Source organism: Gorilla gorilla, chromosome 7 (assembly GCF_029281585.2).
Source record: "Gorilla gorilla gorilla isolate KB3781 chromosome 7, NHGRI_mGorGor1-v2.1_pri, whole genome shotgun sequence".
NCBI classification, from domain to species: domain Eukaryota; kingdom Metazoa; phylum Chordata; class Mammalia; order Primates; family Hominidae; genus Gorilla; species Gorilla gorilla.
This window is the reverse complement of record NC_073231.2, coordinates 108,176,567-108,198,049: the sequence shown is the minus strand read 5'-3', so window position 1 is coordinate 108,198,049 and position 21,483 is coordinate 108,176,567. Positions and strand designations below refer to the sequence as shown.

Here is a 21,483-nt window from a genome sequence, read left to right as displayed (position 1 = left end):
TTCTATTGATTTAATGTTCTGATTTTTCCCATTGCTTTCTAAAATTCTCAGTTTACTTTTACAAGAATTATTTCTGAAAAAGGTTTTAAAAGATCAGATCAGGCAGTGTTTTTTTTTGATAACTTAATAGAATTGCTTAAAATCTCTGCATTTGATTATATCTTTATGTTGTAAAATGACTTTCTTAGGTTGACACAATACCTAGTTTAATTTAGCTATTATAGTGTTTTACATTCAAGACTGTTTTCTTAAGAGAAACAACAAAATCATAACAGAAAATACAAGTTAATATCTCTTTGTTATGTAGCCCTTTGGGGTTTTTCTAAATCTGTTCAATACTGTTTTAAATGCTGTTAGAGATGGGAGGTGTTATCCTTACTTTATATAGATAAGGACATTGATGATCTGGTTTGTTCAATTTTGTGCTATAAGACCGTTCAAGAACTTGAGATGATACCTTAAGTCAATTAGGCTTTCTGTTTTCATTTCATGATATCCATGTGCACTCAAGAATCTCTTGACATGGATAACACAGTTTTTGTTTTGTTTTGTTTTTTTAAACAATTGAGCCTTTGGTTGGGCATTGGTTCAGCTACCAACTTTATGCTACCTTTTCTATAAACTCTAGAAGCTTCAGTTTTCTCACCTGGGATTAATGGGAAAATGGGATTAATACGATTATTGTTACTGAGGTTGCAAATGGGGTAGTGAGGGAACGGAATTGCAGAGTCTGCTTGTGATCTTTTCGGGACAAAAATGAAAATATGAAAAACATTCTTACTATAGCAGTTGTTTTGTGTACTACTATTGGAAATTACCAAAATAATGGTACAAGTACCTGTCAGAAGTATTTGTTTACAAAAGATCTGTACATGTGGTTTGTTAATGTTTTGTTTTAAAGGTTACGAGAAGTTTCTGAGAAGCTGAACAAATATAATTTAAACAGGTAAGAGTTTTGAAATATTTAAATCTTCTGACAACAATTTTTCTTTATTAAGAAAAAACTCATTTAGGTGGCAGCCTGATATGATTAAGATTAATGTGATTATTAGACTTTAAGAATCTTTTTAATCTATCAACTTTTTATGAGTTGGGCTTATTTGAATTATAGATTGCATTCATGCTTTTTTTTTTAACATCTGGCATACAGGGAGATATAAATGATTATGGAGATATTTTTCAATTATTGCTTTAAAGTAAATATTAGTTTAAAAAATAGGTTTTGCCAACTATTTTTTTCTAATTGTATTTAAGAGTAAACCCTATGATGTATTTACCATTAAAAAATAATTTAACTTTTTCTTTTTTTATCTCTCAGCCACCCCCCTTTGAATGTATTGGAACAGGCTACTATTAAACAGTGTGTGGTGGGACCAAATCATGCTGCCTTTCTTCTTGAGGTAAATTATTCACTCTAAGATAGAGAAATGAAAAATAAACTGTTAAAATAGAATTGTGCATCATTGTATCTCTTCCATTATAACAGGAAAACAGCAGTTACTTGAAAGTTATCTTGAAGAGCTCCCAGTTCTCTTTCCACCTCTGGCCCAGAGAAAGCTTACATGATTTGCCAGAGTGTGAAACTAATTAGTAACAGAATAGGGGAGTCTCCTAAATCCAGTCACTTTCTTACTTTGAATTTTGTCGGATTGAGATGTTGTAAATTATTTTCGACTGGTTTCTTGATAATGTATGTATGTCATATTTCCCCATCTCAGGTGTAAGCACCTTTTGGAAGGAAGTTTATTTATCGTCTTCTGAATTGACGGTGATGGGCACAGAATCTCTTTGTTGAATAAATTCAAATTTTAATACACATTTTTACTTGGATAATTTTTTCTGTTTTCTTTGCTTTTAGGATGGTAGAGTTTGCAGGATTGGTTTTTCAGTACAGCCAGACAGATTGGAATTGGGTAAACCTGATAATAATGATGGGTAAGATATTATGTCCTTTCTATTTAATATGTATTTAGCTCTTAGGTATTATATTACACCTGTGTTTTGATTTTGGTAACCCTCAGCTTAAAGCATCACAGAAAATTAGATGCTTTTAAAACAGTGAAACTATTGCTTTCTAGTTTAATTTTAATCTTTATGCAAGCGATGATTCACAGCCCAAAGTACTAACATTAAAAGTAGCAGAGGAGTCAGTTATCACTTAACAGAAACAGGTTACCAGAAGAATGATATTACGTGTTTAGTAGGTACCAAGTCAAATCTGCTCTTTAACTGAAATGATTTTATAGATCATTTCCAAATTAAGCAATGCAATTTGAAATAACAAGGTTGTAAAAAATGTTGGTCTTCAAAAATTTACCTCTTGTTTTCCCCCAGGTCAAAGTTGAACAGCAACTCGGGGGCAGGGAGGACGTCAAGGCCTGGTAGGACAAGCGACTCTCCGTGGTTTCTCTCAGGTTCTGAGACTCTAGGCAGGCTGGCAGGCAACACCTTAGGGTAAGTTGTGGCCAGTTGAAGGCACCATCTTACAGATGGTCTGTATCATCTTCCTGTGAGTGCTCTCAGTCTGAATGATCGTCTTCAATATTCTATCTAGTGATGGAGTGAGAAAATTCTCCTGAACTCTGGGCAGGAGTTCATATTGCTCAGGGTGAGCCACCATGATAAAAATAACTCACACAGGCTAATTACAATTAATCTAGGCTCTTGACCTTTAAAAAATGTATATAATGTTTACATATGTTTATAATGTCACGCCATTTATTTCATTTAAAATTTTAAATGATTTTATCTTTGGTCCTCTCTTACAACTTATTCTTGGTACAACTTATTCTTTGTACTGTAACAGCAGAGATGAGTAATTGGGACAGACTAGCCTCCAAAACATAAACTTATTTATGATTTGGCCCTTTACAGTAAAAGTCTGCTCATCCCAGGTTTTGCTTGTCAATTTATATACTGGCGTTTGTTCCTGATCCTATTTATTTATTTCTGGCATCCAACTCTGGTAGTTCTTTCTGAATCAGTTTAATGAAGTTTGTAAATGATGTAATTAAACGTTATTTATTTTATTACTTTTATTTTTTTGTAGAGATAGGGTCTTGCTGTGTTGCCCAGGCTGGTCTTGAACTCCTGGCCTCAAGTGATTCTCCTGCTTTGGCCTCCCAAAGTTTTGGGATTACACGTCTGAGGCATTGCACTCAGACACTTTTATCTAAAGTTTATATACTGTTAAACTAAAGAAACCATATACAAATTTCAAGTCAGATGCTTTTACTCATTTTATACCTTGATTCTTGAATGGCCAGATTTTCTGAAAATACCCAGTTAATGATTAGATTATGCTACTTCAGTCACCACGTGTTCGAAGGCTGATCACAGAAAACTAGAAGCAATGTAGCTAGTTTCAAAATATAATTAAATGGAGGAGGAAGTGTTTGGCTTTTTTCCCTCCAGACCACAAATTGGTAGGTAAAGTAAAAGTTAGATTTGAAAATTGGGCCTGGGTGTGGTGGCTTACACCTCTCAGCACGTTGGGAGGCCAAGGTGAGTGGATCTGTTGAGTCCCAGAGTTTAAGACCAGCCTGGGCAACATGGCAAAATGCCATTTCTACTAAAAATACAAAAATGTAGCTGAATGTGGTGGCGCATGCCTGTAGTCCTAGCTACCCAGGAGGCTGAGGTGGGAGGATCATCTAAGCCCAGGAAGTTGAGGCTGCAGTGAGCCGTGATAATGCCACTGTATGCCATCCTGGGCAATGGAAATGAGAGACCCCCGTCTCAAAAAAAAAAAAAAAAAAAAAAAAAGAAAAGGGTTGTGGGGGGGATACCAAAATGATTACTTTCTTTGCGTTTGTGTTTTCATGCTGAACTAAATTTATTTTAGAATGTGAGGAAAGTTTTTAGTTGAGTACATCCTTTAGCTATACTAAATATAGCTCTTGTCTTTATTAAAATGTTATATGTGCTCTTTTAATGGTCCTAGGCACACAGTATATGATAAAGAATTCTGAAAATAGCATGTAATAACATGAAATTTTATTTCATGTGATAAAACTGAAAAATTTTTGATTATATTTAAGAATAAGTATTACCGGTTATACTATTGCCAAATAGTACCTTTCTTAAAGATGAACATTTTTTTGTTTAGTTTAAGGATCAGTAAAGTATAGCCTGCATGCCAAATCCAGCCACCCCAGTTTTTATTGAAAGACAGCCATACTTATTATCTGTGGCTGTCTTTGTACTATAACAGCAGAGATGAGTAGTTGGGACAGACTAGCCTCCAAAGCATAAACTATTTATGATTTGGCCCTTTACAGTAAAAGTCTGCTCATCCCAGGTTTTGCTTATCAGTTTATATACTGGCATTTGTTCCTAATCCTATACTCTATTTAGTTTTTATTTTTTAATTTTTAATTTTTTTTGAGACAGAGTCTTGCTCTGTCACCCAGGCTGGAGTGCAGTGGCACGATCTCGACTCACTGCAACCTCCGCCTCCCGGGTTCAAGCAATTCTCCAGCCTCAGCCTCCCAAGTAGCTGGGACTATAGGCGCGTGCCACCACTCCCTCCTAATTTTTGTATTTTTAGTAGAGACAGGGTTTCACCATTTTGGCCAGGTTGGTCTTGAACTCCGGACCTCAGGTGATCCACCCATCTCAGCATCCCAAAGTGCTGGGATTACAGGCCTGAGCCACCGCACCCAGCCTACTCTTATTTATTTTTAAATTTTATTTTTCATTTTGAAATAATTTGACCTTAAAAAAAGTTTGCAAAAATAGCACAAATAATTTATGTGTACGTTGCACCCAGCTTCCCTAAATGTTAATGTTTTACATTTACATAATCATATTATCAAAACCAAGAAATTAACATTGATCACTGATTAATATACAGAGTTTATTTAAGTTTCTCCAGTTGTCCGCTAATACCCTTTTGTCCAGGATTCAGTCCAGGATCCCAGTTGCATTGAGTTGTCATGCTGCTGCTGCTGCTGCTTTTTTTTTTTTTTTTAATAGAGATAGGATCTTGTTCTGTTGCCCAGGCCGGAGGGCAGTGGCACAATGATAACTCATTATAACCTTGAACTCCTGGACTTAATGCAGTCCTCCTGCCTCAGCCTCCCAAGTAGCTAGGACGTAGGCATGGGCCACCACCACACCTGGCTAACTTTTTAAAGTTTTGTAGGTAATTTTTAAATTTTTTGTGGAGACAGGGTCTCTCACTATGTTCCCTAAGCAGCCATGCTTCTTTAGTTTCCTCTAATCTGGGCCAGATCCTCAGTCTTTATCTTTCTGGCCCTGATGAGTTTGAAAAACCAGTGGTTATTTTGTAGAATGTTTGGATTTGTTTATCATTTCTCGTGATTAAACTCAAGTGATACATTTTTTGCAAGAATACCACAGAAGTGATGATGTGCCCTTTTCAGTGCATCATATCAGGTGGCATGTGATGTTACTGTTGTTTTATTACTGAAAAGGAGGTGTCCTGTGATTAGTTAAGATGGTATTTACCTGTTTCTCCACTATAAAGTTACTATTTTCCCATTTTTCATTAATATGCATTTTGTGGGGAGATACTTTGTGACTCTGCAAATATCCTCTTCCTCATCATACTTTTGCTCACTGAGTTTAGCATTTATTGACAATTCTTTTTTTGTCTGAATCAGTTGTTACTGTGGTGTTGGCCAAATGGTGATTTTTTTTAAAAAATTATCATTTCTTTTACATTTATTGATTGGAATTCAACTGTAAGGAAGAACTTTCACTCCTCTACCCCATTTCTTTATTTGTTTACTTTTTTTATTATTTATTTTTTTTTTTTTGAGACGGAGTCTTGCTCTGTCACCCAGGCTGGAGTGCAGTGGCGCGATCTCGGCTCACTGCAAGCTCCGCCTCCTGGGTTCATGCCATTCTCCTGCCTCAGCCCCTCGAGTAGCTGGGACTACAGGTGCTCACCAACATGCCCAGGTAATTTTTTTGTATTTTTAGTAGAGACAGGGTTTTGCCATGTTGGCCAGGACAGTCTCGATCTCCTGACCTCGTGATCCACCCGCCTCGGCCTCCCAAAGTGCTGGGATTACAGGCCTGAGCCACTGCACCCGGTCCATTATTTATTTATTTATCTATCTAATTTGAGACAGAGTCTCCCTCTGTCGCCCAGGCTGGAGTGCAGTGGCATGATCTCAGCTCACTGCAACCTCTGCTTCTGGGTTCAAGTGATTCTCGTGCCTCAGATTTCTGAGTAGCTGTAATTACAGGCGCCCACCACCACGCTTGGCTAAGTTTTGTATTTTTAGTAGAGACAGGGTTTCACCATGTTGGCCAGGCTGGTCTTGAACTCCTGACCTCAAGTGATCTCCCTGCCTTAGCCTCCCAAAGTGCTAGGATTACAGGTGTCAGCCACCGCGCCTGGCCTTATTTTTTATTCTATTTATTTCTTTTTCTCTTATGTTATTTACATCATTACAGTCTCATGGATATTTGTTTTATTTTCCAGTTTATAACCCATTTCTCTTATTATGTTGCTCCAATTGTCTTAGGCTTAAATCCTCTTAAAACTTGGAAATAACCAATTATAATAGAATGTATGACAGAATGACTAAAGTAGAATGGTAGAATTTTGTGACTTTGTTAATAAAAATATACAACAAATATAATAATGTTTGAATGAAACCTCTGTAGACCTACTCTGAAGAAGATTAGGGCTAATTTTAAGACTTTAAAATGCAGACAGAATCCTTAGTTTTCTGAGTACCCTTACCCATTTCTTACACTCCCCGTAAACCCCTCTTTGTGCCTCTGTTCTCTCTGCCAGAACAGACTGTGTAAGCGTTCTTTAAGCATTAGGTCCATGATTGCAATACTGTAAAATGTCATAGTGCCTCCTGACCAACTTGATGCCAGTGATTTGTTTACTTATATTTGAGTTTGCAGATGTTTACAAAGTATAAGCACTTAAATTCTGATTGTTTCTCTTGGGCTGTATGAAAAATCTTTGCAGTTTGTTGAAGGTGAAATTGTGATTAAGTTATTTTGTAAATCAAATTTTTTTTTTACAGTCACACATATTTTCCTTTATAGTAAATGTGTTTCCTTGATTTGTACATTGCTCTTTTTTTTTTGTTTTTCAATTTCTGTGTTAATTACAATTAACTTTAGAGAAGCTTGCAATTTATAACATGTATTAGGGAATCTAGGACAGGCAAATCTTGAGTCCTCAAAGGGGAGTCTTTAAACCACAGATTTACCAAATACAATGCAATATGAAAGAGACTGTCCCCAGAGACCTTGGTCCTCACTCCTGTCCTGCAGAGTCTAGGCCTGCTCACTTTTGCTGCTGGGAGTTGTCCTGGATCAGGAAGTGAATAGTCTCTTTGAGAGCCACATTTTTAAAGAGTTTGGGATTATTGGTACAGTTTTTTAGCATGGATTTTTTTTTTTTTTTTTTTGAGAGACAGGATCTCCCCCTGTTGCCCAGGCTGGATTGCAGTCATGTGATCTTGACCCACTGCAGCCTTGACTTCGCAGCCTCAAGTGTTCCTCTCACCTCAGCCTCCCAAATAGCTAGGACTACAGGCATGCCCCACCACACCCTGCTAATTTTTGTATTCTTGGTAGAGCAGGGTTTTGCCATGTTGCCCAGGCTGGTCTTGAACTCCTGACCTCGAACAGTCTGCCTGCCCCAACTTCCCAAAGTGCTGAGGTAACAGGCATGAGCCACTATGCCCGGCCAGCATGGATAATTGAGAATTGATCATTTATTTTGACTGATTATTTTTAGGAATACATACTGGTCCATTTAATGTTTTTTCCTTAGAAGATTTTGCTAATTGTCAGATTTGTGTGCTAAAGATTTCTAGCTGCTACTGTTTTCTTTCTTTAATAATTACTTCAAGTTTATACTGCAAGGTATTTCAAAAATCTCCTAGGTATTTTTTTTAAACTCATTTTAAACCAGCTTAAGGGTAAGAGCACCAGATTTATTTGGGGTAGAGAAGGGAGTTTATTTTTGTTTAATAAATAGTAAGGTGAAAATGGACCTGTATCGAAAGTTCCTATTCTGTTACTTGTGACCGTTGAACAATAGATGATAGGTATAAGCTGCTTTTCGTTGATTTGAGCTACCATATTCCTTTAGGTTTTAATCTGAGCTAATAGTACGTGAATTGAAATGTATAATTTTACTTGCAAATAGTTGAAGCCCCCTTCAAGTGGGTAAGACAGTTTGTAGCAGGATTCTGACAAACTGGATTCCCCATTTTTCAAGGAGGCTGCTGGTAAACTGGTTTTGTCTATAGGAGAATACAGGGCCATGGTTGGCAAATTCAAATCCTTGTGTCCCTCCCTGCTTTATTTTGTCCCAAGAAAACCTGCAAATCTGGATTGTATGATAATCTCTTATCTTAAATGTTGGGACTAATTGATATTTTCATGGAAATAAATATACACATACACACACAGTCAGATCATTCAAACTTGTGTATGCACACATGTTATGTACATTTTAAAAATAAACTATTTTAGGATAGGGGTTTTTTTTTTTTTTGAGACAGGATCTGGTTCTGTCACCCGGGTTGGAATGCAGTGGCATGATTTTGGCTTATTGCAGCCTCCGCCTCCTGGGCTCAAGCCATTCTCCTACCTCAGCCTCTCAAGTAGCTGGGACTGCAGGCATGCACCATCATGCTCAGCTAATTATTTTTTTGTGGAGACTGGGTTTTGACAGGTTGCCCAGGCTAGTCTTGATCTCCTGAGCTCAAGATCTGCCCATCTTGGTCTCTCAAAGTTCTGGAATTACAGGCGTGAACCCAGCCTATGGTTTTAGATTGACAAAATTTCAAACATCATACTGAGAGTTCCCATGTACCCCATGTCTAGTTTCCAATATTATTAAAATCTAATGTTAGTATGGTACATGTGTTACAATTAATGAATGGTGATACTAAAGTCATCCATAGGTTATTCACATTTCCTTAGTTTTTCATAATGTCCTTTTTCTGTTCTAAGATCCCATCCAGGATTCCACATTATATTTAGTCACCCTTTCTCATTAGTTTCCTCTTGACTGAGACCGTTTCTCAGACTTTTCCTTGTTTTTGATGATAAATACACATTTTAAACCAGCCACCTATATGGACAAGACTTGGCCCATGGGCTTTAAGTTTGCAAGCTGTGGACTAATTCCATACTAGGTATGATATCCTTAGTTCATTTTGAGTCATTCTGTGTACCTTGAGAACTGTATAACGGGATCAAAATTGTAGGATTAATTTGATAAGCAAACCACAGAAAGTAGAAACAGGTTTTCCCAGTACTTGTTAGTTTAATATTAAAAATTATGTTGCTCACTGTAATTATAGATAAAAGGAATCAACTGACTCCAGTACTGTCTTTTGTGACTACCAATAGACCTCTATTAGAATATGCTTAGTTTAACACATTAATCTTTATATAGATAGTGAGCTGGTTAGAGGAATGTTCAATGGCGATTGACGTACGGGGACTGGTAGGTGGTTTGGATTCTGATAGGAGAAAACACTGCACACAGCAGGCCAGAGTGGGAATACCTGTATTCTCTATGGTAACAGTTAGGTGAATGGAGAAACTGGAGAGATATTTTGACGGTTGTCTTTAAACTCAGTGGAGGGCTTGTGTAGCAGAGATTGTAAACTGGCAGCTGCTGGTGGTGTAATGGATTAAATCAGCAGTGCTTATAGAAAAGAATTTGAGTGTTTTTAGATAGGCAGATAGTCTCCTGTCTTCCCTGTTATCTTGGCTTCCCTTGTTTACGTAGCTTATCTACCTCTCATGGAGATATGAGTTTGAGATGCTTGTAAGGTCTGCCCAGGAGCAGATGTGTACTTGGATACTATTTCTGATCAGGCTTGTAATAGTACTTGCTTGTGGAAAAAAATGGTGATGGATTTCTTAGTGAAAATATGGAGTCTTCCCTTTTATCTATGATGGCCATATAATTTATTGTCTTAACAGGGACGTTTTTGAGTGAAATTAATAGTTAGGCTTAGCCAATAGGCTTAAACTGGCACTATCATAGGCAAACTGGTATATATAGTTACATCATTTTAAGGCTCTTTGGTGTGGTTTTTCCTGTTTTCACATTGAAATAATTTATATATTTAGCTCTCGAATGTTTTTAAAAATGACTGAAGATAGTTTTTCCTGAAAGACTTAGTTTTTAAAACTCATAGGAAACTATGAAGTAAAAGTGCTGATTTAATAGTTGATTTTTGTTGTTGTTGTTGGAGACAGAGTCTCACTCTGTCACCCAGGCTGGAGTGCAGTGGTGCGATCTTGGCTCACTGCAACCTCTGCCTCCTGGGTTCAAGTGATTCTCCTGCCTCAGTCCCCCCAAGTAGCTGAGACTACAGGCACCCACCACCAAGCCCGGCTAATTTTTATATTTTTCATAGAGCTGGGGTTTCACCAGGTAGGCTAGGCTGGTCCCGAACTCCTGACCTCAAGTGATCCGCCCATCTCAGCCTCCCAAAGTGCTGGGATTACAGGTGTGAGCCACCACACCCAGCCAATAGTTGATTTTTAATTTTAAAAACAATTTAAAAAACTTCTTTTAGAGACAGGGTCTCACTCTGCCACCCAGCCTGTGGTGCAGTAGTGTGTTGATAGCTCACCACAGCCTCAACTTCCTGGGCTCAAGCAGTCCTCCTGCCTCAGCCTTCTAAGTAGCTGGGACTGTAGGCGCACAAGTAGTTGATTAGTAGTTGATTTTATTCCGTATTTGTGTTTCATTCGTTCTTTGTTGTTTTCTGATGCATAATTGTTTTAATATATAACTTGAAAAGAAAACATGTCTACTTTCTAGAGTAGTACTTTAATACAACTTCAGTTTTAAGTGAATTTAAAATTTAATTGTAAAACCATAAAATTTACCATTATAATCATTTTTAAGTATATACAGTTTAGTAGTGTTAAGTATGTCCACACTGTTGTTGTGAAACAGCTTTCTAGAACTTTTTCATCTTGTGAAGTTGGAACTTTATACCCGTTAAATAACAACAGCTCTTTTTTTCTCTCCCTCTAGTCCCTGGCAGCCACCAATTCTACTTTGTTTCTGTGAATGTCTATTTAAGATGCCTCATATAAGGGGAACCACTGAGTGTTTTTTTTTTTTGGTGACAGGCTTATTTCAGTTATCATAATGTTTTGAAAGTTCATCCATGTTGAAGCATGTGATCAGATTTCCTTCCTTTTAAAAGCTGAATAATATTCTATTGTATGTATGTATCACATTTTGTTGGACATTTGGGTAGCTTCTGCCACTTGGCAATTGTGAATGATGCTGCTTTGAACATGGGTTTGCAAGTATCTCTTTAAGACCCTGGTTTCAATTCTTTCGAATATATACCAGAAGTGCAATTGCTGGATCATATGGTAGTTCTTTTAATGTTTTGAGGAATCTCCATATTGTTTTCCAAAAGTGGTTGTTCCGTTTTACAATCCCACCAACAGTGCACATGGGTTCCAGTTTCTACACATACTCGCAACACTTGTAATTTTTTTTTTCTTGATAGTAGCCATCCTAATCAGCATTAGTTAATCTCTTGTTGTAGTTTGGTTTGGATTTCTCTGATGATTAATGGTGTTAAACATCTTTTCATTTGCTTGTTGGCCATTTATATATCATGTTTGGAGAAATGTCATTTCACGTCCTTTGCCCATTTTTTAATTAGGCTATTTAATTTTTTTTGGTTGAGTTGTAGGAGTTATTTATATATTCTGGATATTATCCTCTTATCAGATATATGATTTGCAAATATTTTCTCTCATTCTGTAGATTGTCTGTTGATTGTGTCCTTTGATACACAAAGTTTTAAAGTTTGATGTGCCGTTTGTTTATTTTTGCTTTTGTTGCCTGTGTTTTTTTGGCATCATATCTAAGCAATAATCACCAAGTCCATGAAGCTTTTCCCTTATGTTTCCTTCTAGAAGTTTTATCGTTTTAGGTCTTTAATTCATTTTGAGTTAATTTTTGTATATAATGTAAGATAAGGGTTCAACTTCATTCTTTTGCATGTGGATATCCACTTTTCCCAGCACCACTTGTTGAAGAGACTATTATTTTTTCCCCTAAGTGGTCTTAGCACCTGTGTAAGATAATTTGGCGATATATAAGAGGGTTTATTTCTGGGTTCCATTTTGTTTCATTGGTCTTTTTTGTCGTTATGCCCATACCCATACTGTTTTAAATACTTCAGCTTTGTTACATGCTTTGAAATTGTGAAGTGTGAATCCTTCAACTTTGTTCTTTTTCCAAACTGTTTTGGCTGTCTGGGCTTGCCTCAGATTCCATGTGAATATTTAGGGACAAACTTTTCAATTCTTTTTTTGTTTTGTTTTGTTTTGTTTTGTTTTGTTTTGTTTTTAAGACAGGGTTTTGCTCTGTTACCCAGGCTGGAGTGCAGTGGCACAAACATGGATGGCTCACTGAAGCCTTGACCTATTGGGCTCAGGCTTTCTGCCTGCCTCAGTCTCCTGCATAGCTGAGACCATTGACACGTTCCACCATGCCTGGCTAATGTTTTGACTTTTTTTGTAGAGACAGGTCTCACTGTGTTGCCAGGGCTGTTCCAGAACTCCTGGGCTCAAGTGATCCTCCCGCCTTGGCCTCCAGCGATCCTCCCGCCTTTGCTTCCCAAAGTGCTGGGATTACAGACATGAGCCACTATGCCCAGCCAATTTTTTTATTTGTTAAAGAAGAAAAGCCATTGGGATTTTGATAGGGATTGTGTTGAATGCTTTGGGTAGGGTAGACCTCTTAGCAGTATTCGGTCTTTCAATTCATGAACCCAAGATACTTTTCTTATCTGTGTCATCTTTAAATTTCTTTCAGCAGTGCTTTTTACTTTTCAGTGTATAAGTCTTAGGTTTTATTCCTAAGTAGTTTATTTTTTTTGACGCTACCGTTAAGTGGGGCTTGTTTTCTCTTTTCTTTCTTCTCCTCTCCACTTCGCTCTCTCTCCCTTCCTGTCCTCTTTCCCCCTTTGCTCTTTTGTCTCCCCTCTCCCCTCCCCTTCTCTCCTCTTGTCTCTTTCTGTGAGACAGAGTCTTGATCTGTAGCCAAGGCTGGAGTGCAGTGGCACAATCATGGCTCACTGCAGCCTCCGCCTCCTGGGCTCAAGCCATCCTCCCACTTCAGCCTCCCTGCTGGGACTACATGTGAGTGCCACCATGGCTGGCTAATTTTTTTATTTTTTGTAGAGATGGGGTCTTGCCATGTAGCCTAGGCTGATTTCAAACTTCTGGGCTCAGGTGATCCTCCCTCTTGGGCCTTCCAAAGTGCTGGGATTACAGGTGTGGGCTACCACGCCCAGCCTGGATTGTTTTTTTAATTTCCTTTTTTTGTTGATGTAATGTGCTTTTAATGAAGCCCCTTTGTTTTTCATCTGGCCTATGAATAGTTATTTAAACATGACATTTACTAGCTGAAATAAATGCTGTTTCATACTGCAGCCTTGAGGATGCATTATATTGCTTTTCTCCAAAGTTATCTTGGGCAGTTCTTAGGCTATAGATACAGATACTGCATAAACATGAATTGGTAGTGTGCATCAGCAAGTACAGAAGCCCATCAAAAGGATGACAACAGCTTTTCTAGGTTTATTTTTTCATTTTACTGAGGAAACTATTTAAACAGTTTTTTATTTAGCCAGAGATTGGGCTTTCCAGTCAAGTGAGAGGAGAAACCATGGAAATTTGATGTATATTGATTTGAGAACCATTATTGGTTAATGTATTCCAAACTTTTTAAGGGGGGAAATGGTTTGGAAAATCAAATTGAAATGAAATCTGTTTGCATTGGGAGTTTGAAGGTTTCAGCCTTAGGCGAGTACAGTAGGAACTGAGAGTAAAATACCTCTCTCTGGGTCAAATGATCTCCAAGTATTAGATTCATTTTGAAGAGAAAAGACACTGCCCTAATTTAAAAAGCTGAAGTGACTTGTGTGACCATTTTCTTTAAGATGTGATTAAGTACAGAAGGCAATCATGGTTATCTAGATGACTTGATTTAATCTTCTTGATGTTCATGTTTGGGCACTAAGAGAAGATGTACATGTCACGCCCTTTGTAAGTTGTTTTCTCATAAGAAAAAATTAACTTATTTAAATAGCAGCTTTCTCTTGGACAAGGTGGTTGATAGTGCTGAATATTAATGCAGTACTATCTCAGCAAATGAATGTTTATTTCATGTGAAGCACTTTGAATTCTAAACTCTGAATTTTACTTTTTGTGTAACAATGTTGGTAGTTAAGTCTGATAGGTCTTTCATGCAAAGGCAAGATGTGTTCATTTTATTTAATTTAATTAATTAATTTATTTATTTTTGAGACAGAGTCTCGCTCTGTTGCCCAGGCTGGAGTGCAGTGGCGCGATCTCGGCTCGCTGCTACCTCTGCCTCCTGGGTCCTGGTTCAAGCAGTTCATCCTCAACCTCCCGAGTAGCTGGGATTACAGGCACGTGCCACCATGCCCAGCTAATTTTTGTATTTTTAATAGAGACAGGGTTTCTCTATGTTGGCCAGGCTAGTCTTGAACTCCTGACCTCGTGATCCACCCGCCTTGGCCTCTCAAAGTGCTGGGATTACAGGCATGAGCCACCATGCCTGACCAATGTGTTCATTTTATAGTTGTGATTAGAAATACATAGGTGGCTTTAAAAAATTATTTTCCCAGCGCTTTGGGAGGCCACGGTGGGTGGATCACCTGAGGTTGGGAGTTCGAGACTAGCCTGACCAATATGGTGAAAACCCGTCTCTACTAAAAATATGAAAATTAGCCAGGCTATGGTGGCCCTCACCTCTAATCCCAGCTACTCAGGAGGCAGAGGCGGAGGTTGCAGTGAGCTGAGATCGTTCTACTGCAACCCCAGCTTGGGCGACAGAGGGAGACCCTGTCTCAAAAAAAAAGTTTTTTTAAGGATCCAAAAGTGTGATGTTTATCTTTATAAAAAGTGAAGTTATATTTAAGCATTAAAAAATTGGAATTGGGCATGGTAGTACACACCTGTAATCCTAGCTGCTCAGGAGGCTGAGACAGGAAGATTGAGCCCGGGAGTTTTGAGACTAGCCTGGGCAACATAGCAAGACCTCATCTCAAAAACACAAAAAAATTGGGACACTTGTCAGGTATGGTAGTGCGTGCCTATAATCCCCAGCTACTAGGGAGGCTGAGGCAGGAGGATCACTTCACCCCAGGAGTTCTGGGCTGTAGTGTACTTTGTACTTGTGAATAACCACTGCTCTCCAGCCTGGGTGACATAGCAAGACCCCATTTCTTTAAAAAACAGTATTATTATTTTAAAGCTCAGTTCTATTACCTTATTCTTTTGTCACAACACTACGTAACATGTTATGTCAATTAGACAGATAACTTTATCTTAGCTGAAAATAATAATAATGAAAACCAAGCAATCAGAATGATTGTTTAAAATGCTAATTTTATAAATTCTCCAATATTTAGAAGCCGCTGGAGTTCTGGAGTGGGTGGAAGTGGTGGAGGATCCTCTGGTAGGTCATCAGCTGGAGCTCGAGATTCCCGCCGGCAGACTCGAGTTATTCGGACAGGACGGGATCGAGGGTCTGGGCTTTTGGGCAGTCAGCCCCAGCCAGTTATTCCAGCATCTGTCATTCCAGAGGAGCTGATTTCACAGGTATGGATCTCGTAGAACACTTAATGTCAGACAACAGGACAAGGTGAGGTTTTACTGAATATGGTGGGTTGTAGTCATGACTCATATCATGAATTCTGAAACAACTGTTTTCCTATTTTGATCCTAGAAAGCTTTTTTTTTTTCTTTGAGAGGGAGTCTCACTCTGCTGCCCAGGCTGGAGTGCAGTGGCATGATCTCAGCTCACTGCAACCTCCATCCCCTGAGTTCAAGCAATTCTCATGCCTCAGCCTCCCGAGTAGCTGGAATTAATGGGTGTGTGCCACCACACCCAGCTAATTTTTGTATTTTTTAGTGGAGACGGGGTTTCGCCATGTTAGCCAGGCTGGTCTTGAACTACTGACCTCAGGTGATCCGCCCACCTTGGCCTCCCGAAGTGCTGGGATTACAGGCTTGAGCCACCACACCCTGTCCTAGAAAGCTGATTTTGATAAAGAATTTAATCAAAAGAAAATTACCATTGCACTTCTTTTTATTTTTTATTTCAGGCCCAAGTTGTTTTACAAGGCAAATCCAGAAGTGTCATTATTCGAGAACTTCAGAGAACAAATCTTGATGTGAACCTTGCTGTAAATAATTTACTTAGCCGGGATGATGAAGATGGAGATGATGGGGATGATACAGCCAGCGAATCTTATTTGCCTGGAGGTTGGTGGATCACCGTCATGTTTTTCTCATTTCTGGTGTGCTCTTTCGACTGGGGAATGGAATTTAAAGCACAATAGACTTTCCTGAATATTCTTTTCAAGGTGGTAGATATTTTTCACTGTGGAGTTGCTTGATTTTATTGTAAAGTTTCTTTTATTTTTTTCTTTTCTTTTTTGAGACGGAGCCTTGCTTTGTTACCCAGGCTGGAGTGCAGTGGCATGATCTCGGCTCACTGTAAGCTCTGCCTCCTGTGTTCACGCCGTTCTCCTGCCTCAGCTTCCTGAGTAGCTGGGACTACAGGCGCCCGCCACCACGCCTGGCTAGTTTTTTGTATTTTAGTAGAGACGGGGTTTCACCATGTTAGCCAGGATGGTCTCGATATCCTGACCTTGTGATCTGCCTGCCTCGGCCTCCCAAAGTGCTGGGATTACAGGTGTGAGCCACTGCACCTGGCCACAAGTGTTATATCTTAATGAGTGATCTTTCTTGTGATTATGTAGTAAGTAGCTCAGGCGACATTTATGCTCAGGCGACATTTATGCATTTGATGTTCTTTAAAATCTTTGTTAATAATGTAGGTTGTTGTGTTTTTCCTCAGGCGATGTCATTCCCTAGTTTTTAAATGTATGTGAATTTTTAGAGCTCTTTCAGCAGTCTACAGTTGCTCTTTGTGTGTATGCTGCAGTGATGTTTGTTTCTGTTTATAGAGGATCTTATGTCTCTCCTTGATGCTGACATTCATTCTGCCCACCCAAGTGTCATTATTGATGCGGATGCCATGTTTTCTGAAGACATTAGCTATTTTGGTTACCCTTCTTTTCGTCGTTCATCACTTTCCAGGCTAGGCTCATCTCGAGGTAATTTTGCATTTATTTATATATTTATTTTGGTCACAGGCTAGCTGTATGGAAAGATAGTGGTAGAATCTACTGACCGTATTTGAACTTCTAATATTACAGTTATTATTAGTTTTTTATGAATGCATTAGCATTAAAATTAATTATTTTTTATTTTGAAGAGCCACAATAGTATTTTAGAGTTGATCTTATTTACATTGTGGAATTGATGTCAAGGACTATGACTTCACCTAAATGTATTTTTAATTAGGAATATGGATTCTGAACTAAAAGCAGAATTCTACTTTACAGTGACATGCAGCATTCAGAAAACAAGTCTTAGTTTATTTGGTTAAAATAAGTGATCTGTTTATTTTAAATCCTGGTTAGATAAAATAATGAAATATGAAAAAACTTACTAGAATGGATTTAGGACCAATATTAAATGAATAGAAATGTTTAGTTTATTAGAATGCCTTTTTTTTTGAGATGAAGTCTCACTCTGTTGCCCAGGCTGGAATGCAGTAGTACGATCTCGGCTCACTGCAGCCTCCACCTCCTGGGTTCAAGAGATTCTCCTGCCTCAGCCTCCTGAGTAGCTGAAATTACAGGTGCCTGCCACCATGTCCAGTTAATTTTTGTATTTTTAGTAGAGACGGGGTTTCACCATGTTAGCCAGGCTGGTCTTGAACTCCTGACCTCAGGTGATCCGCCTGTCTCAGCCTCCCAAAGTTTTGTGATTACAGGCATGAGTCACTGCGCCCAGACTAAAATGCTATTTTCAGAAGTTTGAGGCCGGGTGCAGTGGCTCACGCCTGTAATCCCAGCACTTTGGGAGGCCAAGGTGGGTGGATCACGAGGTCAGGAGATTGAGACCATTCTGGCTAACACAGTGAAACCCCATCTCTGCTAAAAAAAAATACAAAAACAATTAGCCAAGCATGGTGGCAGGCGCCTGTAGTCCCAGCTGCTCGGGAGGCTGAGGCAGGAGAGTGGCATGAACCCGGGAGGAAGAGCTTGCAGTGAGCTGAGGTGGTACCACTGCACTCCAGCCTGGGAGACAGAGCAAGACTCCGTCTCAAAAAAAAAAAAAAAAGTTTGAAATCCTTAAAAGTTAACAGTACATGGTAGAGGTTAGAAAGATTTTGAAATAATTAATCCTGCCTTTCTCTGTATATGTTTGTGTATAGCTTGTTTACATTATAATTGTGAAATTTTTACTTTCCAGAATGTAAAACTACTTGATTCAGATAACAGAAATTAGCTGTATTTACTGATCTTTAAACTGGACAATGTGCCATGTTATATTAAGAGCTTGCTGCATATACTTTTAGTACTTAGGAATAAAGTTTTAAAATAACAGATCTGTGGTGATCTTTTAATATATTGAATGCACTATGTAATAGTGTTATGAATTTAAAAATAAATGCATATTTTACTGCCTTAAATGTGTCAAGTAATATATTTTCAAATATTCTATATCTAACGTAAATAACTCCTTTAAATGTCTCTTCCCATGTGCTCCCCCCCGCCCCCCGCCTTTTTTTTTTGAGACGGAGTTTCGCTCTTGTTGCTCAGGCTGGAGTGCAATGGTGTGATCTTGGGTCACTGCATTCTCTGCCTTCCCGGTTCAAGTGATTCTCCTGCCTCAGTCTCCCAAGTAGCTGAGATTACAGGCATTCGCCACCACGCCAGGCTAATTTTGTATTTTTAGTAGAGACAGGGTTTCACCATCTTGGTCAGGCTGGTCTTGAACTCCTGACCTCAAGTGACCCACCCACCTCGGCCTCCCAAAGTGCTGGGCTTACAGGTGTGAGCCACCATACCTGGCCAAATGTCTCTTTTCCTATGTTCATCCTATGTAGGCATTACTTTTAGTTTGAACCATATGGAATAGCTAATACTTGACCACTTTTGACCTATATATAGTAGTTTTGTGTAGTTCAATTTAATTATTGTTTCTAATCCTTATTTATCCTAGTCTTAGAGAGTTTATTTGGATTACGTTATTTAAAAAGTAATGTATGAGCAACTTCAGAAAAACTGGCTTTAGATAGTTTGTAGGCCAATAGCCATGGGAAACATTTTGGTAAGGAAATCATTTTATAAAGATTATTTTTAAAAAAAGCCTGTCTGGTTCCTCAGTAAAATTTAAGACTTATTCATAAAAATTCATCCTATAAAAATTACTCTAAACAAGGGCTTGGATTTTTAAAAACTTTATAATTAGCTTATATTAATGGATTCATAGTTTACCCTTTTTAGGGTTTTTTCTATGTGTGCATTTTTCTAGTTTGCTTATATGCATAACATGTTGAAGTTCTAAATTTATGTGCTTTTTAAACCCACGAGTAGACAAACGAGGAGTGTATATTTTCTGATATGTAAATTGAATTTATAGTAAGCATTTCTAATGAAAGCCAACAATTTAAAATTCTTTAAAAAAGAACCAAATATACTTCAAAATAAAGCAGTTCCACTCTAAAACCATGTAGTTGAAATATACAAAAGTCTGCCTCTAATTTTTTAAAATACTAGTTATAATTTTTATACATTCACTTGAAAGGGTTGATGTTTTGAATGTTGCATGTCAGCCTTATTAGATATACATTTACATAAATTTTTATGAGTAGATAAACTGCTGTTAGTTGCATCCTGAAGGGTCTTTACTAGAGAGTGGCTTACTTTTATCCCACTGGTGTGACCCAATTGCATACCAGTTCTCCTTCTTCCCTTAGAGAGAGACTCTGAGCTGTTGCGTGAACGTGAATCCGTTTTACGTTTACGTGAACGAAGGTGGCTTGATGGAGCCTCATTTGATAATGAAAGGGGTTCTACCAGCAAGGAAGGAGAGCCAAACTTGGATAAGAAGAATACACCTGTTCAAAGTCCAGTATCTCTAGGAGAAGATTTGCAGTGGTGGCCTGATAAGGTATTTGGAAAAAATTCACACCGCTTCCATTTAAATGGATCCCTGACAACCCCTCCCTCTAAGGTTTCCATTTTATTTATTCTGGTTTTTGTACTATCACTCAAGGAAAAACACAAATATATAAAACAATATTTTTGTTTTGTTTTAAAATATAAATAGAATATATCTTTATTTGGCACTCCATGAGTCATCTCAGTGAGATGTATTCAGTGGTGCAACGTATCTTACTACTTGATAAAGTAAATCAGATAAATTAGGATGGTAGTTCTAGATAACACATCAGCATGCTATTCCAGTACTTCTTTTCTGGTAATAATTACTCCAATAAGTGGTGTTACATTCCTTGGTAGAAATTTGTTTTGTCAAATTTCTAAAGTCAGGTGGACACCAGTTTCTGCAGGGCATGTTTTTGGTCATTGATACAGCATGTATATCATGACAAGATTAGGGATCTGTGTTCCTTTGATTAGTTAACTATGCCATTTAATGGCAGTGAGTTCTGACAGATCCTTTGCGGTGAATGCTATGGGAGACAAAGCTGACTGAACAGGAATGGGCTAGGGGAGTTATGCTCTGTATCTTGAGGAATAGTGCAATGACTGGATTCTAGAAAGCATCTAGGATTTGGTAATTGATTTGAATCTTTAAAAATCCATCACTGCCATAAGTGAAACAGAGTTGATGTATCCTGTTGATGGTATGTATGTAATTGATAGTTCATCTTCAGAGGCTCCTATTGGAACCCATGTTTTTTGCTTGTTTTTTACTGCGTCTGTTTCTTCTTATTTCCAGAACCATTTGGGTAGGAAATTTTCTAAAGCAGAAATAAACTAAAAGAAGATGGGAACTTTGGGGCCCTACTAGCAGATAAAGAGAGCCTGATATGGATTTCTTTCCTTTCTTTGATTTAGAACTTGAATCCGGGATATTGAAGGGGAATATTATTTAACTTTCCAAATTTACATTTCCATAGTTACTGTGAGTCTTGTTGTAGTTCATTTATTTTCCTCTGCATTCAGCTCATGTGGCAAGCTTGAATGCAAGAAGGAACATGAATTTTAATCAGTCTCTTTGGAAGCAAAAGGTTATTCTGTTTTCTTTGGCAACTGCCAAACTTTCCCTGAATTGCATTCTTTTACTTATTTCCCTAAAACTAGAAATGTCCCAAGTTCTACTTTTACTTCATATGGTAGGGACTGATTTAAACCATTGGGCTTTTACTTTTTTTTTCTTTTGGTACATCAATTACCGTTTCCTGTTTCTCTTGTCTGGATCATGTTAGAGTTGTGTCTATTTCATATTTGCAGGAAGTAAAAGAGACTCTTGAATTATGTTTTAATAGGGCCATCACATATTATTAATCTAGGTTTGTCATGTATTATTTTTGATTAATGAAAGTATTTC

General features: G+C 38.0%; 1 protein-coding gene across 4 annotated transcripts in view; it reads left to right on the top strand.

Annotated features, from left to right (window-relative positions):
* The window catches only part of UBR5 (ubiquitin protein ligase E3 component n-recognin 5), a 159,240-nt gene that overhangs the window by 50,010 nt on the left and 87,747 nt on the right, over nucleotides 1-21,483 (top strand). For 2 of the 4 annotated variants that reach the window (XM_055348784.2, XM_019032423.4), the window contains exons 2-9: nucleotides 902-946; nucleotides 1,319-1,400; nucleotides 1,859-1,935; nucleotides 2,335-2,454; nucleotides 15,456-15,645; nucleotides 16,152-16,311; nucleotides 17,019-17,168; nucleotides 19,886-20,079. In XM_055348784.2, coding sequence (XP_055204759.1) covers nucleotides 902-946; nucleotides 1,319-1,400; nucleotides 1,859-1,935; nucleotides 2,335-2,454; nucleotides 15,456-15,645; nucleotides 16,152-16,311; nucleotides 17,019-17,168; nucleotides 19,886-20,079 — 1,018 coding nt within the window. Of the gene's footprint in view, nucleotides 1-901; nucleotides 947-1,318; nucleotides 1,401-1,858; nucleotides 1,936-2,334; nucleotides 2,455-15,455; nucleotides 15,646-16,151; nucleotides 16,312-17,018; nucleotides 17,169-19,867; nucleotides 20,080-21,483 lie in introns of all 4 variants that reach the window. The other 2 variants (XM_031013591.3, XM_031013590.3) reach the window with 1 other exon arrangement.